The following is an 18,219-nucleotide window of genomic DNA, read 5'->3' as shown; positions in this document are numbered from 1 at the left end:
CCAGAAACAGCTGAGAGCAATAGAAAGTGCGGCCATAGAGATCAATACCCTGGAAAAGGTTCCTAGAAGCTACTCAGCCAAAATCCATATCGTCATATAAGCAATTCTGCTTCCCAAGAGTTCCAAAACTGCAGTTTTGAAAGTGTCAGCTCCACATCCATCCATCCTTAGTAGCGGTCATATGACTGCTGGTGTAGGCCACAAACCACTGACACCAGGGTTCCTACACCTCTCACTGGCCTATTATGGTTCCATCTTTCCATCATAGCTCATCAATGGCGTAGCTCAGTGATCCCCATCCATTGACTCATGAGAATGTTGCTCACCAACCCCTTTTGGATGTTCCTTGGATGTAACCCAAAGCAGGTGCTCACTTTGAATTCCTGGCTTGGAGGCAAGTGTTAGCGGCATAAAGACCATGTGTAGTACCAAACAGAGCCTCTAGTAGTCTGCCAGGCCACACTGGACTACAAAATATCCAATCACAGCCTTTATTAGTCACACCCTAGAAGAATGTTTCCATTGCTCCCCAACCTTTTTAAAATTTAAATGTTACTCACAGGTCAAAAAGGTTGGGGGATCCCTGGTCTAGCTTATAGTATGGATAGTTAGAGTATGGATAGATCCTGCCAAAGAGACCTCAACAGAACCTCTAACTAGCTGTGTGCGTTGTCTAGAAAAGAGTACTACCAAGGGTACAATTGTAGCAGGACCCTAACTGACAAAGTACCGATATATGTTAGTTTGTGAGGGTTCCATAACCTATTGGTATGGATTCCCCCTAAAAAGAAAAAAGGTTACCAGCTATTTACCAGCTATTTTTTACTACAATAATGGCAATGAACATGCAATTTTAACATCATCTTGCCGAACCCAAGACTTCTTTCCTTTTGAAGTTCCTTATTATTTATCTGTACCCTAAACTGATGGATTTGGTTCATTTCTCTCCCATGCATCACATATTAACAAACTAACTTTAGAGCTGCTGTGTATTTTATGCAGTTGTCAAATCCAATACGAGATTAAATGGGAAAATAAAATATGCCCGTCTGGACAAATGTCAGTGAAACTATTAATGCAGTCTGCCCACGGCCGGCCACGTATGGCATTAATCACATTAATCCTGTAGCAATCGTTCTTAAAATGCTTGAAGGTCATACACTGTCACTGTATGACAAATGGAGATCGCCCGGTGTCTATGAAGGCAAGAAGTGAACGTAAAACATTTCCGAGTGGTACCGACTCAGCCCTTACGAGATGGTAATCGTGTGGCTGGCGCTCTCCTTCTGCATCGTGGTCGATCTCTTCCCTTGCACTGTACGACACAATAACAACAGAAAAACTTGCAAAAGTAATAGGCCCTACTTTATTACCTGTGAGCAACACGTGATATTTTCAGCCCTGTATACAAAACAGGGGTTTGAAGCTGCTGCTAAGCCAACTGGTAAACTCAATATACCCAAATCACTCACTGATTAAATAAAAAATAAAATTCATGATAAAGTACAGGGGACAGATTTCTTCTAGTAAAGGTAAGTGGTCACAGGGAAATTGTGCATTTAAACACCATATAGTAAGTGTCTGCGTTCTCTTCCACCTAGTGACGATGTGGAGGGAACCCCATATTTTACACCTACCACATATGCAATTATTTTGCACTATGAAAATTGTGCAAAATGAAAGGGGGCTTGTATTTACAAGTACAGGACTTGTTATCCAGAATGCTTGGGAGCGGGGGTTTCCGGAAAAGGGATCTTCCCGTAATTTAGATCTCTATACCTTAAAGCTGGCCATACATGCACCGCTAAAATCATATAAAACTATGTTTAGTATGATTTTCGGACTGTGTATGGGCTCCGAATTATCGCCTCGATCATTTAGTCGATCAGCCAAGTTAGAACATTTCGGTTAGACAACCTTAAAATCTGTGCATGTATTGTGTATCTGACTATATCCTTGGGGGCCCTACAATGTATTTCCAGGAAGTCACTTTTGTACAATTGGTGTCCAACGACTATTTCATGTTCAGAACATCCTCCGATTTGTTATTTTTAGGGCTTTATCCTACAATTTCAGTCTGAATGTGAGTTTTAGATCATTGCATTTAAACGTATGATCAATATCTGAACATTTGTAGGAAGAAGACTAAAACCTGGACATGTATGGCCACCTTATGTCTACTAAAAACATTTAAACATGTTGCAAAGCTCCGAAAAATAAAATTTGTGAGAAAAAGTGCAGAATATTTTTTACATTTGTGTTAAATACTAATACGGGTATAGGACCTGTTATCCAGAATGCTCTGGACCAAGACTATTAAGGATAAGGGGTCTCTCTGTAATTTGGATCTTCATACCTTAAGTCTATTAAAAAATCAATAAAACATTAAACTCAATAGGACTATTTTGCATCCAGTAAGGATTAATTATATCTTAGTTGGGATCAAATACAGGTACGGTTTTATTATTACAGAGAAAAAGGAAATCATTTAACCATTAAATAAACCCAATAGGACTGTTCTGCCCCCAATAAGGGGTAATTATATCTTAGTTGGGATCAAATACAGGTACGGTTTTATTATTACAGAGAAAAAGGAAATCATTTAACCATTAAATAAACCCAATAGGGCTGTTCTGCCCCCAATAAGGGGTAATTATATCTTAGTTGGGATCAAGTACAGGTACTGTTTTATTATTACAGAAAAAAGGGAATCATTTAACCATTAAATAAACCCAATAGGGCTGTTCTGCCCCCAATAAGGGGTAATTATATGTTAGTTGGGATCAAGTACAGGTACTGTTTTATTATTACAAAACAAACAAAAACTACTTAGAAAATTTTAAAATTATTGGATTATAATGGAGTCTATGGGAGATGGTAAGTTCAGAGCTTTCTCAATAACGGATCCCATATCTGTACATGCTTATGTCCTGTCTATGTCATGGGGGCAGGTGTGATTTATGCAATGGTACAACATTTGTGGTCAGTTAAATTAGGTGTAAGTTTTGGGAGAAAAAAATGCTGCACTGTGGGAAGTCATAGCAAACTATGGTGATTTTTTTTGCCTGTTAGGAAATAAGAACTTAGCTCCCTAGGGTTCAATCCAAGAACAATCCCTACCGTGGATGCAAAATTGGCACTATGCACAAAGGTTCTTGCATCCAAACACACTAATGTTCCAAACTATCCTACTATGATGAATTGTACACAACTGTGTGCATGAACATAAGGGAACCATAGAATTATCAGGAGCCTGGACCAGCCAGAAGTTTCACGATTCCCTTAGCATATAGTGTATCAATAGCTGCAACTGCCTTGTGGGAAGTGAACTGGATGCTAATACTGCTTCAATGGCACCCCAGAAGTGACACCATCCCCACTATGGAAGCACCTTGTATGCAATTTACCAAACAGAGTGGTGGTGGATGCTATTTAGCAGGCAACAGCTGAAATTTTGGGGAGAAAGGCAGAATTGGGAGTAAAAACACATAGCAATATGCATCTGACTTTTGACCTTTGAACATTAAACTGCATTGTAAATGAGCCCTGCTTAGCTCTAAGACATACACAGGAATGCTTTTTTTCTCAGACAAGTAGCTCTCACTTATAAAACAGGATCTAAAGCATATTTACTAACAGGCAAATCTGCCCTGGAGCAGTAACCAATGGCAACCAATCAACAGCTATTTGCAAATGAGACCTTGAAATATCTAATTATCAGTTATGAGTTACTGTACTAGTGCCAGTCTGCCTAGTGTTAGTAAATGAGCCCAAGTGCATAGAGAAACCAGACCAGTGTGACTGAGCTGAGTTAATGGGATTAGCCTCACCTATGCCTGATGTGGACGACACTGCTAAAATGTACAGCAAATAAATGACTAAGGACATCCTTGAGCAAAATAACATAGCCAAACATCTGCATGCATCAGTGATTTGCTGAAGCAAAGGGAATGTGTTCTTAATAACAAGGTAAGTGTTCTGGCCATGGTGCCTTCCTAACAAGGTAAGCTCTCTGCCCACGGTGGCGCATAACACACCCATAACAGGGCTGGTTTAGTCCCATTGCTCACTAGAGTTAGTCAGGACCAGAGAACCACAAAGCCCACATATGCTTTGCAAGCCCAAAAACAAAATTGTATTTATCATGCACCTCCATACTACCAATAATAAGAACCAAACCGTTACATTACCCCCTCAAGTGTTTTTCAATCTGTCCTGCTATTACCAAATCGTTCTCCTCTTAAAGGGATTCTCTCAAAGGAAAACATGTTTTTTAAAAAAAAAAATACATCAGTTAATAGCACACTTTCAACAGAACCCTCCATTGAAATCAGTTTTTCAAAAGAGCAAACTTTTTTTTTTTATATTTAATTTTGAAATTCATAGTTTCCCAAGTGCCCTCAGCCATGTTAAGGTCCCCATACACGGGCCGATTGTAGGGGCAGAAACGACAGCCATACCCGACAGATATCTGGCCTGAAATTGGCCAGATATCGATCGGGCAGGTTAAAAGATTCAGTCGGATTGGGGACCGCAACGGTTCGTTGATGCGGCCCCCGAACCGATTGCCCAAACAAACGAATTAGCCTACATGTTCCCCGATATCGCCCACCCGTAGGTGTATGGGGACCTTTACTTGTGCTTCAATAAACTTCAGTCTCTCTTGCTGCACTGCAAGTTGAAGTTGTCACCCCCCCCCAGCAGAACAATGGGAAGGTAGCAAGGTAAAAGCCCCCCCCCCCCCCCGACACCTGCATTACTAAAAATGCTCCAATGTCCCACCTAGTGGGTGGTAGATATGAGAATAGCACCCAATAGTAAAAATCCAAGTCCCATTCACCCAAGGCTCCTCCAGTTACACTGCGTAGAAGAAACAATAGCTTATCTGAAAGCAGTTATATAGTGTAGTGCTAGTATAATGCACTTAGGTGGCTGCCTACACAACAATTTTTTACAGCTAAAAAAATACATTTGTTGTTTCAAGAATAAAAAATGCTCCTCATCCATGAACCATCCACTCATCTGTTGAGACCTACCTAGTCTTAAGCCATTCAAGTCATTAAAAAAAAAAATAAAAAAAAAATACACAATTTACATGTTAAGGCCAAAAAGACAGGAAAGTCAACTTGATGGCAAAACACAGGATTATCAACTTTTTTAGAATTCTGTTCAGGTCTCACCATCACCTCATTGGTAACCTGCAGGATTTCTCTAGGGCAGTATGTTATCTTGTGGAATAGAGGTGGCCATACACTATAAGACCTGCCTGTTTGGAGAGCAGATCTTTCACCCCACTATGCCCACCTAAGGCCCTAGGGATAACAAGGATGGAAATAGGAACCAATTGGAGCAAGGGTCACATCAATGAGCGGTCCCCGATCCCACAGGAGAGACAAACCTGCCCAACTGACATCTGGCCAATTTTCGGAAGCTTAATTCTGCAGTGTATGGCCACCTTTAGTTAATGAACAACAAAAAGTATGTGTACTTCCCTGACTTTCATTTGCATTTTGGGAATAAAAGTGCAGACTTGTCAACTAGGCTTGTTCCACGAGTTTCTACCCCACGCAACCATCAATTTTCTTAATCGTATACTATTTTCAACCCAAACTCTCCTTCATAAACAAGTGATTTATAAACTCAGAGGTCAAATTCCATCTCAATTTAGCTTTAATCTTCCCAAACTACTGGCTTCTAGTACAGGAATTGGATCTATTATCCAGAATGCTTGGGACCTGCGGTTTTCAGGGTAATGGATCTGTTTACAATCATTTAAACTTTGAACAAACCCAGTAGGACTGGATATGGATTCCTGCAGCTTAGTTACCATCAAGTACAAGTTACTGTTTTATTATTACATTTTTAAAAATTAGAATTACTAAAATGGGATCTGGATGGGAGATAGTTTACCCGTAATTTGGAGCTTTAGGGATAACAGGTTTCTGGATAAGAGACCCCATACATGTACTTAGTTTTCCACCTGTCCACATACTAATGTTATTTTGAGTTTCTTATGTAAATACCTCCAATTCTTTAATCAATGACACCCAACCAAAATTTTACCATGTCAGTGAGTAGACAAAAAAAAAATAAAATGTACTTTTGCACTCAGGTAAAACACTAAAACAAGCATAAATCTGATAGCTTTAATGGCTAACTACAAAAATACAAGTTTCTCTCATTGACATCCAATACCAGCTAAAGTTCCCAAGCCTTTGTTGCACTGGTGCCTGAGGGCTCATTCTGCATTTGAACACAAAACAGGAAAAAAAGCATTACTGTCCCTTCTATACATTAACATATTCTACAGGATCAGCTTTAAAGAATACTGGTTCTGGTCCATTTGATGATGAAAATTTCAGTTTTGATTCCAGATATTCCAAATGGCTGCTTAAAGGATACTTGTCACCCCCAAATTGGTTTTTCCATCAGTCTTTCTCTCCTCCAGTGCTGGGGAGCTCCCTCCACTGCAGTCAGTAGCGCAAAAACAACAAAGATTTCATGCATTAAAGGTGCCTTTCATGCCTTCTGCCCTCCTGCCTCCTGTTCTGAAGTTCCTGCACTTGCAGCTACTGACGCAGAGGATCCCTGGAGCTACCGCCACCTCCGAAACATGTGGTAAGTCTAAGGTTCCCACAATGTCCTGCAGGAATCTTCACTATGCAGTTGCGCCAAAAGAACAGGACGCGCATGTTCCTCTCATGCTAAATGCTGGAAATGGCACCAATTACACACAGAACATTTTCAGCACAATTGCGTCCAATTTGTGTGAAAACACAGGTGCAAATGGGGGGATCCATGCAGTGAGTAAATACGGATAGAGTGCTTGGCACATAACATTGAGTCGGGTGAGTGACAGGGAAAGTCACGCTGTACAGCTGCCCAGTGACTCACACCTGTCCGCCCACACCTTCTGGCACAAAGGGACTCTCTGTCGGTCTCAGGCACTACACCTTTACTATAACTACAAACACCCACAAGCAGGGCCCTTAGGTACATGCAAAGTGGCCAGCCAAATAGGCCCAGGCTACTCAACCAGTTCTGTGTGTGAAGCCTTCAGGCCAGAGCTTTCATCCCAGCCATAACTAGTTGTGGTCCCCAGGCATTAGTTATAGGGAACTATCAAAGGGTCTCAGTCACTATCATAGTCGTTGGTTAAAGCCCCCCATTAGGGCAATACCCCACAGAACGACTTACTCACCCATGATAGATCACTGCTATCGGGGCACGTAACTGCTCCAAAAATGGTTTCCAAGTCACTGGTGGAAAGCCCTTTGCTTTGGTTTCCAAAGTCACGCGAAGTTTCCTCCTGCAGTCAACTTCATTTTTTATGAAGGGGTTAGGTAACCAGAAGCAGGTCTGGACTGGGATTCAAAATACCTCTCTGGCTTGTACAGGTATAGGACCCCTTATCCGGAAACCCATTATCCAGAAAGTTCTGAATTACGTAAAGGCCATCTCCCATAGACTCCATTATAAGCAAATCATTCTAATTTTTAAAAATGTATTTCCTTTTTCTCTGTAATAATAAAAAAGTACCTGTACTTCATCCCAACTAAGATATAATTACCTCTTATTGGGGGCAAAACAGTCCTATTGGGTTTATTTCATGGTTAAATGAGTCCCTTTTCTCTGTAATAATAAAACAGTACCTGTACTTGATCCCAACTAAGATATAATTACCCCTTATTGGGGGCAGAACAGCCCTATTGGGTTTATTTAATGGTTAAATGATTCCCTTTTCTCTGTAATAATAAAACAGTACCTGCACTTGATCCCAACTAAGATATAATTAATCCTTATTGGAGGCAAAACAATCCTATTGGGTTTATTTAACATTTATTTTTAGTAGACTTAAAGTGGGGAGATCTAAATTATGGAAAGACCCCTAATCCAGAAAACCTCAGGTCCCGAGCATTCTGGATAACAGGTCCCATACGTGTACATAATGTTTTGGGTTTCTGTACCAGCTCTTTAGCAGGGAAGATCTGTGCCCTTAAAAGATTCCCCAGTAGCCCCCAATCTTCTTTTCTGCTGATTCCCTGCTGTCACTTACCTGAGCTTAGGGACCCACTCACACTATCCTGTATATATAGAATATAAATGTCATAAGACCGATTAGTAGATAATACAGATAATTACAACATGTAACCAGTGCAATTAGCAACAGAATTTAATGATCAGCCCTGTAGCATCACCCTCTATAACAGACAAACCTCATTTTCTGCTTGAGAATTTGCAACGACCCCTAAGATCAGCTTCTGAGAGTCAGTGTCACAGACACTTTCCAAGATGGTGACAAGTTTGAAGTCCTGGATCATGGCATTTTTAACCATACTCATTTTTAGAATTTAGTTCTCCTTTAAAGGTGATCTACCTTATTAATACTAGGAATTCTAATGAATCTTTCAAAGCCAATAATTCTATGTTTGCTTTCTTACAAGGCGTTAAATGAGAGAGGCTTAAGAGTTGTTAGCTTAAAGATATGTGGATATACTCTAACACACCAACGTAACCAAGAAATATAAAAGGGTCAGAGCAATAAATATAAACCACCCCTTAGAGAAATATCAGATACGGTTTCTTTCCATGGATAAAACAGGGCCAATAATACTATTCAACCAGTTTAAAGTGAGTGTTCTTCATATGAGGAACATATAGAGCAGACATATTCACTAACACTACACACAGCATGTATCATTCCCATCATTCTCTGCCCCAGTGTAAACGACAAGCTTGTTATCATATTAACACACACTATAACGCATTTTATCAGGAGTCAATTAACCTGCTTGTATGGATGTGGCAGATGAGGAGAATGTACAAACTCCTTGCAGACAGTTGCTTGGCTGGAATCGAACCTCAGACCTCCAACCATGCAAGACAACAACACTACTCTAAAAAAACAAACAATTTTTTTATATTTAATTTTGAAATTTCACATGGGGCTAGCCATATTCTTCATTTCCCAGGGTGCCACAGCCATGTGACCTTTGCTCTGATAAACTTCAGTCACACTTTACTGCTGCGCTGCAAGTTGGAGTGATATCCCCCCTCCCAGCAGCCGATCAGCAGAACAGTGGGAAGGGAGCAAGATAGCAGCTCCCAGTAGGTATCAGAATAGCACTCAATAGTAAGAAATCCAAGTCTGGCTTGGGACTCCTCCAGTTACATAGGAGCAGGAGAAACAATAGGTTATCTGAAAGCAGTTCTAATGTGTAGCGCTGGCTCCTTCTGAAAGCTCAGACTCAGGCACAATGCACTGAGATGGCGCCTACACACCAATATTACAGCTAAAAATACATTTTAAATGGTAGAGTTAATTATTTGCTATGTAAACAGTGTAATTTAGAAATAAAAAGTATACCATAAAAATCATGACAGTATCCCTTTAAAAGATATCTCATCTTCCCTCCCTGCTTATATTTAATGTAATCATTTTCATGCTTGTTAGATAATTATCATTTAGATCAAGGTCAGCAGTTTTGCACAGCATCATTACCTAGTTCAGATAGACCGATAACCAGACTATTTCTGAATATGAAAGCTACAGGCAGCCGCAACACAAATCACTCCAAGTCATTTATTAATCAGCCAAGATAAAACTTCATGATAAAGACCTGCCCTTTGTTTCCATAAGGGTGCTGTGCAGAGCTTTAGGGCTGCGGCACACCGGGAGATTAGTCACCCGCAACAAATCTCCCTTTTCACGGGCTACTAATCTCCCCAAAATGCCATCCCACCGGCGATTTACGCCGGTGGGATGGCATACGCAGCGGCGCGATTTCCCAAAATCGTGAAAGTTGCCTTGAGAGGAAACTTTGCGATCTCGGGAAATCGCAGGCACATATGCCATCCCACCGGCGATTTACATTTTCGCCGGTGGGATGGCATTTTAGGGAGATTAGCGCCCGCGACAAAACTCCCTTTTCGCGGGCGACTAATCCCCCCCGTGTGCCGCAGCCCTAATATCAAAGAGACATATTTATGTAAATAAGGGAATTATTGCTTTTCATTTTGCATTTAAGGACAAAGGCCCACAGGGAGATTAGTCACTTGCGGTTAATCTCGACTACCATGGGCGACTAATCTCCCAGAAATGGGTTTCCACTGGCAATAAAGTGAATTGCTGGTGGGAAGGCATAAACGGCGCCCAGAGGCCGCTCCCGTCCCCTCCTTCCCCAGGATACCCCCCTTTTTGCTCACACACAGAGCACTGGGGACAAGACAAGCAGAAAACGTCAGCGCTCCTAGACCCCAGTGATCCGTATGTGAACAAAGTTTAGTGCAGCTTGACGTATGAACAGCCAAATTTGTCCCAGATCTTGCAGTATATGGATTTAGTTGATGCACGTCTTACCAGCATCTGTAGAATGTTAGCTGTTATAACTGATTCAATAGACTTTATAGGAACAGTAGCACCAAAAAGTGAAAGTGTTTTAAAGTAATTAAAATATATTGTACTGTTGACCTGCACTGGTACAACTGGTGTGTTTGCTACAGAACCCCTACTATAGTTTATATAAACCAGCTGCTGTGTTTCAATGGGGGAAGTCATTCCTGCACTGGTACAACTGGTGTGTTTGCTCCAGAAAGACTACTATAGTTTATATAAACCAGCTGCTGTGTAGCCATGGGGGCAGCCATTCAAAGGAGAAAAGGCAAAGGTTACATAGCAGATAAATAAAATGATAGTCTACAGAGCTTTTCTGTTATCTGCTATGTAACCTGTGCCTTTTCTCCTTATTCCCAGCTTGAACGGCTGCCCCCGTGGCTACACAGCGGGGTATTTATATAAACTATAGTAGGGTTTCTGTAGCAAACACCCCAGCTGTACCGGTGCAGGAATGGCTGCCCCCGTGGCTACACAGCTGGGTATTTATATAAACTATAGTAGGGTTTCTGTAGCAAACACCCCAGCTGTACCGGTGCAGGAATGGCTGCCCCCGGGGCTACACAGCTGGGTATTTATATAAACTATAGTAGGGTTTCTGTAGCAAACACCCCAGCTGTACCGGTGCAGGAATGGTTGCCCCCGGGGCTACACAGCGGGGTATTTATATAAACTATTGTAGGGTTTCTGTAGCAAACACCCCAGCTGTACCAGTGTAGGAATGGCTGCCCCCGGGGCTACACAGCGGGGTATTTATATAAACTATAGTAGGGTTTCTGTAGCAAACACCCCAGCTGTACCAGTGCAGGAATGGCTGCCCCCGGGGCTACACAGCGGGGTATTTATCTAAACTATAGTAGGGTTTCTGTAGCAAACACCCCAGCTGTACCAGTGCAGGAATGGCTGCCCCCGGGGCTACACAGCGGGGTATTTATATAAACTATAGTAGGGTTTCTGTAGCAAACACCCCAGCTGTACCAGTGCAGGAATGGCTGCCCCCGGGGCTACACAGCGGGGTATTTATATAAACTATAGTAGGGTTTCTGTAGCAAACACCCCAGCTGTACCAGTGCAGGAATGGCTGCCCCCGGGGCTACACAGCAGGGTATTTATATAAACTATAGTAGTGTTATATCATAAATTTCCCATCAAACATCTCTCCCATAAAGCAAGAAGAGAAGAGTTCTACACAATATATACTAGCCCCAGCACACACACAAGTTTTTCTGATATTTCCTCATCTCTGCACGCAGTTTGTATTTTAAAATGTGCACAACAAATAGAAAAAGAATTACAGTTTAGAACAAAGATAAGAAAAAAGCAAACATTACACCCATAAATCTTTGCCGAGTGTTTTCCCATGGGCGAGCGCAGTGTGAGTTTCAGACTAGCTCACAGCAAAAGGTGGGTAGGAATGACGCAGGAGTAAACAGAGCGAGTTCCCACACTCAGTGAATGAAACTATTCAGCAGTGGGATACACTATCTGTGTGCCTGTACAGGCACCGCTATGCCCCAAAACTCATGCAGGAACAAGAGGCACACACACACAAAATAGCAGCATTGTGCTTGACCCATTTATTAACCAGCCACAGCGTGTGACAAAATTGTATCGTTTCCAGGAGGAGGGGCTGAAACCTTCTTTTATTTCAGGCAGGGAGATTTACCTTTGAGACATTTTATCAGACTCTGTGGCTGGTTAAAGGGGTATTTCACCACTAAGTTTACTTTTAATATGATGTAGACATTGATATTCTGAGGCAAATTGCAATTGGTCTTCATTTTTTTTTTTTTTTTAATCTTTTATCGTTTTTCATTTAGCATTTTGTTTGGCAGCTATCTGGTTGCTAGGGTCTCATTTACCCTAGCAACCAGATAACAGTTTAAACAAGAGATGGGGATATGAATAGTAGAGGGCCTGCATAGAAAGAGAAGTAATAAAAAGTAAAAACAATAATAATATTGCAGCCTTACAGAGCTATAGTTTTTGGCTGCTGGGGTCAGTGACCCCCATTTGAAAGGTGGAAAGAGGTAGAAGAGAAAGGCAAATCATTTGAAAGATATAAAAAATGAATAATGAAAACCAATTGCAAAGTTGCTAGATATAGGACATTCTATAACATACAAAAAGTTAATGTAAATGTGAACCACCAATATTACAGATTACAAACAAAGTAGACTTATTTATTAATAAATGGATGAAGCACCCTACTGAAATAGTGTTTGCAGCTCCAGTTCCTACATAATGATGCAGCCCATCTTGTCTAGCCATTTTAAAAGTATTCTCAGTATAGACCTATGCCTGGAATGGCTGGAATGTCTGAATTCTGATTGTCACTTGTACTAGAAATGGCTATTCCATACTCCCCCATGGCACAGCACAGTAATTAAACATTCTCCAACATGTTATTTATTAGCTTTGCATATTTACCCAATTTCGTAAACATGACCAAACTTAGATTATAATCTGAAATAGCCTGTCTAGTCTGCCTCTCTCTTTTGAGTCTAACTAAAAACCAAGCAATATAACATTGGATTAGCAAGGATTGTGAATACACCCCGGTAGGTATTTTAACAGCCTAGCCTATGGTTGGCAGCTGTCCGGTTCAAAACCAGAGAGCCTGGTTTTGCTAGGGGTTACCTGGTTTAAAACTGCCGGTCCCGGTTTCAGCTTTGTAAAAACCCAGAGAGAAATTGGCCCAATGGTAACCTCCGATATCACAGCCCTGCTGCCCCTGTCCCCAGTGGTATCACCCCACCTCTTAAGGACATCTCCCTACATATCTGTCCAAGTTTCGCTACAAGTAAACATGGCAACCCTAGCCAGTAAAATACCAGGCAAGTCAGTGCCCCGTATTACTAATTAAATCAATGGAAATCAATTAAATCAATGTAAATCCACAGCTCCAGCCCACCCCAAAACTTCTCTATAGGTTCCAAAAACTACCCCTACCCATCTATCATACTACCCTACCCACCAAGAACAAACCTGTCCCGCCACTCAGTGTTATCAGCCCAACCCCTTACATCACAGCCCCTTTACAATTGGGCCAGAATATTTTTTAGGAAAGGTGGCAACCCTATCCACAGGGGTAAAGTGCATCTGAACCAGGTCTTATTATCTGCTGCAACCAATCAGATTCTTTGAAAACAGATGAGCACTGAATAGTATTTGTAGTAGCTTTACTGTACCTGGCTGGTGCATTACTGCAAGCAGCCAAAGGCAATCACTGTAGAGATGACACAGTGGAATTTCTGATGCACTTTACAGCACGTCACACATACACAGGGATGTTACAAAGGGCATGGATGTATACAGACGGTGAAAGGCTAATGTTCCTCGGACATGATTAATATCCACATTCTTGTTATTCAGTTAGAGACAGGGATGTGTGCTTGGGTCAGTGGAGCAGAAGGAGCAGCCAATTCTCTCATTAGGAAAATGTGAGCCCTATAAAAATAACGGAATGTCGTAGTGCAATAATAGCTGGGGATCTGCAGGGTGCATTATAGCCCATGGGGTCCTCCACAAGGTATCTTCCCTAGACACTGGCTGAACCTAAGGATAGCAATGTACAGCATACGCTTGAGGTTTATTATAAATTTACTCAACTAAAAGAAACTAACCTTATAAATAGTGGCCAGAGAACAATAACACCAAGTCCATAAATGGGGCACGCAGGAAAGGCCGAGGCCCGGCACATCGCCCATGGGACTGCTGTAAGTGACGCTACCATACAGACTTCTCCCTCGGCAAGGTCAGGGTTAAAATGACACAGAACTGTCAATATTACAATATGCAGAGAGAACAGATATATAGTATTTAAATTAACAAGATTCAACCCGCCCCCAAGTCACTTTGTTTTGATTAATGGCAGAACATCTACTGCCATGGTCCTCTGGCCCCTATCTAAAGATCTACTTGCATGGGCTTGGGCCACTGATCCAAATAACCAGAAAGCAGGTAAAACAACAAGTTCAACAGAGGAACAAACAAAACTTGAAATATAAGAAAATACGTGTCTTCAGAGAAAAATATAGCCTGGTGATAACAGAAATTAACAAGTCACTGCCTATAGGGAATGGGTTAAATAGGAAAGGGAAGGAAGCAGAGGAAAGAGGACGTGTAACCCCTGCACTATTTATTATTTGCCATCAGGGCAGGACGGAGCTCATGTTGTAGCGCAGGTACCACGAGGGAATATGGGAAAATAATTATGTGTGTGTGCGTCCCCACAAGCTCTCTGTCCCATTAATAACGGTAATATAATAAGCCAATTAGCCAAGGTACACAAAGCTGCATCTTTCCACCGCAATTTATATCAAGTACATGAACAGAGAACCACTAACATATTTATCATTCTCTCTCTCTGCCCAATAGTCATATTGCTGCCAGTCAGTGGCTATATAGTATATATATATATTCTGAACCGCTCAGGATCCCAGTTTTCTAACCAGCCTGGGGCTGCCTTGGTTTCCTCTATACCTCCCTTATCTCCTTGGCCATCACTGCTCCTAATTATCTACCTGCTGCCCCACTTACTTATCATAATCCTCTTTAACGTGATACTTTCCTATTGCATGTATTCTTTTTTTTTATGTAATTGGAATTCCCATCATACAGTGACACATTAGCATCGGGCCTCTGGCCTCCTGCTTGGCCCACTATGGAGCTGTGTGCCCATCTGTCAGCAGCGGGTCAGCAAGGCTTTCATTGGCTGGAATAAAGCTAGCAATATACAGTATGCCAAGGCGGTGAGTTGGTAAGGAAAGTGATCTGAACATTTGGCCCCTGGGACCACAATCCGATCCATAAAACAGAACTTAAAACCAGCCTCATGGAGATCTGACAATGCCTAGATAAATATCAGCTGCGCAGGCCATGTTTTGGCTTAATTCACTGGCCAATAAGCTGCCAACTTGATTCAGGGTGGCCAGGCTAAGCAAGTCTTTTGCCCCCTCCTGTCTCTTATTTTTTCCTCAGCTGCCCCAAGTACTTCTCTCTACTACATCATTACCCCTGCCGCCTCTTATCTGTTGCCAAGGTTACCACTTACTGATCTTTCTAGGCTTCACCCATGACCCCTGCCCTGTTACCCCACACGCTGTTCCATCTAACCACCCCTTACCACTAATTGCCCTCACCAGAAAACGAAGTGGCTCCAGTTCTCCCCCCTCTCAATCTCTCTAGTCACAGGGGCTAATTTATTAACATAGCCTCTAAATTGCACCAGTGCAGTTACCTGAAACAACCAATTAGGAATTTGTTTTTCATCAGTTCACGCAGTAAAAAAATTAAAGGGAACATGGGATTGGTTGCTCTTTCATGCTTTATTATCTCCCCTACTGTACTGTCTGAGCTTTGCATTCCCCACAGTCAGAGCCTCTTACAATCCCCAACCTCACATCCCATGCTGCAGTCCCAGACCACCCCGGCCACGGCCTCCCATATCCCCTTCCAGTGCCGGGCGCCCTAGGCAACCTGGTTCGGCTTGGCCTGCCTACCCCCCCCCCCGGAAATGAGCGCACGTTGCGTACACAGGACCAAGCAGGTAGGTTTCCTGGTTCCAACTAGACGTTTAGCTTGAAATGGTCCTTTTCGTTGATGGACAAATTGTACTTTTAAACCATCTTTCAGGATAAGCTTGGTCCTACGATAATAAAAATCTTTTAAAAATCCAAACGTTTATGGGCAGCTTAAATCTGCTGTCTCCATCATGGTCACCATCAAAGGAACACAGTGGGGAGTCAAGTCAGGGGTCTTGTGGCAGAAGGGCCCAGAGTCCAGTTGGGGCAGATCCTGGGTAAGTTCTGGATATAATGGTCAGTGGCAAGCTGGGTTTAGGCAGCCATTTTTCTTTACTGTGGACACTAAGTTGGTAGGAGCTATCAGGCAGGGTCACAGTCTGGCATTGGACTAAAAGCGGGGCAACCTCACCCACAGGCACATCCCCCCTCTACCCCTGGACTCACAGGCACCGCCTCCACTTCCCCTACAGCCTCACTCGCAGGCACCGCCTCCACTTCCCCTACAGCCTCACTCGCAGGCACCGCCTCCACTTCCCCTACAGCCTCACTCGCAGGCACCGCCTCCACTTCCCCTACAGCCTCACTCGCAGGCACCGCCTCCACTTCCCCTACAGCCTCACTCGCAGGCACCGCCTCCACTTCCCCTACAGCCTCACTCGCAGGCACCGCCTCCACTTCCCCTACAGCCTCACTCGCAGGCACCGCCTCCACTTCCCCTACAGCCTCACTCGCAGGCACCGCCTCCACTTCCCCTACAGCCTCACTCGCAGGCACCGCCTCCACTTCCCCTACAGCCTCACTCGCAGGCACCGCCTCCACTTCCCCTACAGCCTCACTCGCAGGCACCGCCTCCACTTCCCCTACAGCCTCACTCGCAGGCACCGCCTCCACTTCCCCTACAGCCTCACTCGCAGGCACCGCCTCCACTTCCCCTACAGCCTCACTCGCAGGCACCGCCTCCACTTCCCCTACAGCCTCACTCGCAGGCACAGCCTCCACTTCCCCTACAGCCTCACTCGCAGGCACAACCTCCTATTCCCCTTTAGAAGTGATCCCCAACCAGTGGCTCAAGAGCAAAATGCTGCTCCCCACCCCCTTGGATGTTGCTCCCAGGGGCCTCACAGTAGGTGCCATTTTTAAATCTCTGCTTTGGAGACCAGTTTTGGAAACAGACACAGTTTTACCCCAAACAGAGCCCCCTGCAGGCCAGGAGACCACATGGGCTACCAAATAGCCAATCACAGCCCTTATTTGGCATCCCCCATAGAACACCTGCTTGTGTGGCTCACTAACACTGTTTCCATCAGAGTGTGGCTCACAAGTACAAGAGGTTGGGGACCCCTGCCTTACAGCCCCCACACTTTGGCTAGGATTTCCATACAAGGATTCAGCATTTGCCAAATGCCAATGTTCCCAAATCCGCTCCCTCACATGAATAAGGGGCAAAGCGTTATATCTCTATGGGGCAGTGCCTGTACCGGATCCGTACCTGCTCCCACCCCAGCCTCAGTGCTGCCCCCTATCTCCGTACTTCCCATTGCCACTTACCGGACTCGCTGCTTCTCAGTGTTACGGAGTTGCTCGTCCCTCTGCAGCACCCGCAAAATCTTATCCGCTTCCTCACTGTCCAGGAAGCTTAGGTCCAGCCTTTCCCCCTCAGATTCAGCCATTTTCCTCCAGGGAAAGGAAGGACATTAACCCGCTGGAGTAATGAATGGGGCGCTATCCCTCAGCCCTAAGTTCCATGTGAGACTGCGGGAGCAGCGGCGCCACTGTGCAACATTCCCTCAGCGTGTTCATAACTACCTGCTGCTCCGCCTCCTCCCTGACTGACACACCACCCAGCCAATCAGCACTAAGCAGGGCTGTTAGACCAGCCAATAACGGGTAGGGCGTACAGTACACCTTACTGACAGTTCCACTGATGCGCGAAGTTATAGTAAATGTCCCACAGACTGCCGGTACCGGCTGTCTCTAAGCCCCATGTACGCATTGTCTGTGTGTGGCGTAATATACAGAGTAAAATGCATGGTAATTTCTAGCAAATTATCATCAACTGTTAAAGGGACAGTAGCAGGGACAGGGCCTGTCACCATCTATTTGCTGGCAAAGTGCAGTTTATAATCTTACTTCTAAGTGCAGAGAGCAGCTCTTCCTTGGGCTGATGTTACACAGTATGTCAGTTCATATGGAGCCTTTACTTCCCCTTTAACTTTGTAAAGCCTATTTGGTAGGTGCAAAGCAGGTCTGGACAGGGTTGGACTGGGCCGCCGAGACACCGGGAAAAAACCTCCGGGG

At 43.6% G+C, this 18,219-nt stretch overlaps 1 protein-coding gene across 1 annotated transcript in view; it reads right to left on the bottom strand.

Moving 5' to 3' along the window:
• Positions 1 to 17,712, bottom strand: part of exph5 (exophilin 5) — a 48,530-nt gene extending 30,818 nt beyond the window's left edge. The window contains exon 1 of the mRNA XM_002934939.5: positions 17,470 to 17,712. Within this exon, the coding sequence (XP_002934985.2) occupies positions 17,470 to 17,591 (122 nt within the window). The 5' untranslated portion in view covers positions 17,592 to 17,712. The remainder of the gene's footprint in view (positions 1 to 17,469) is intronic.
• Between the last annotated feature and the right edge of the window lie 507 nt (positions 17,713 to 18,219).

This window comes from Xenopus tropicalis, chromosome 2, assembly GCF_000004195.4.
Source record: "Xenopus tropicalis strain Nigerian chromosome 2, UCB_Xtro_10.0, whole genome shotgun sequence".
NCBI lineage: Eukaryota > Metazoa > Chordata > Amphibia > Anura > Pipidae > Xenopus > Xenopus tropicalis.
Note: the sequence above shows the minus strand (reverse complement) of the source record. Positions and strands in the feature narration are given on the sequence as shown.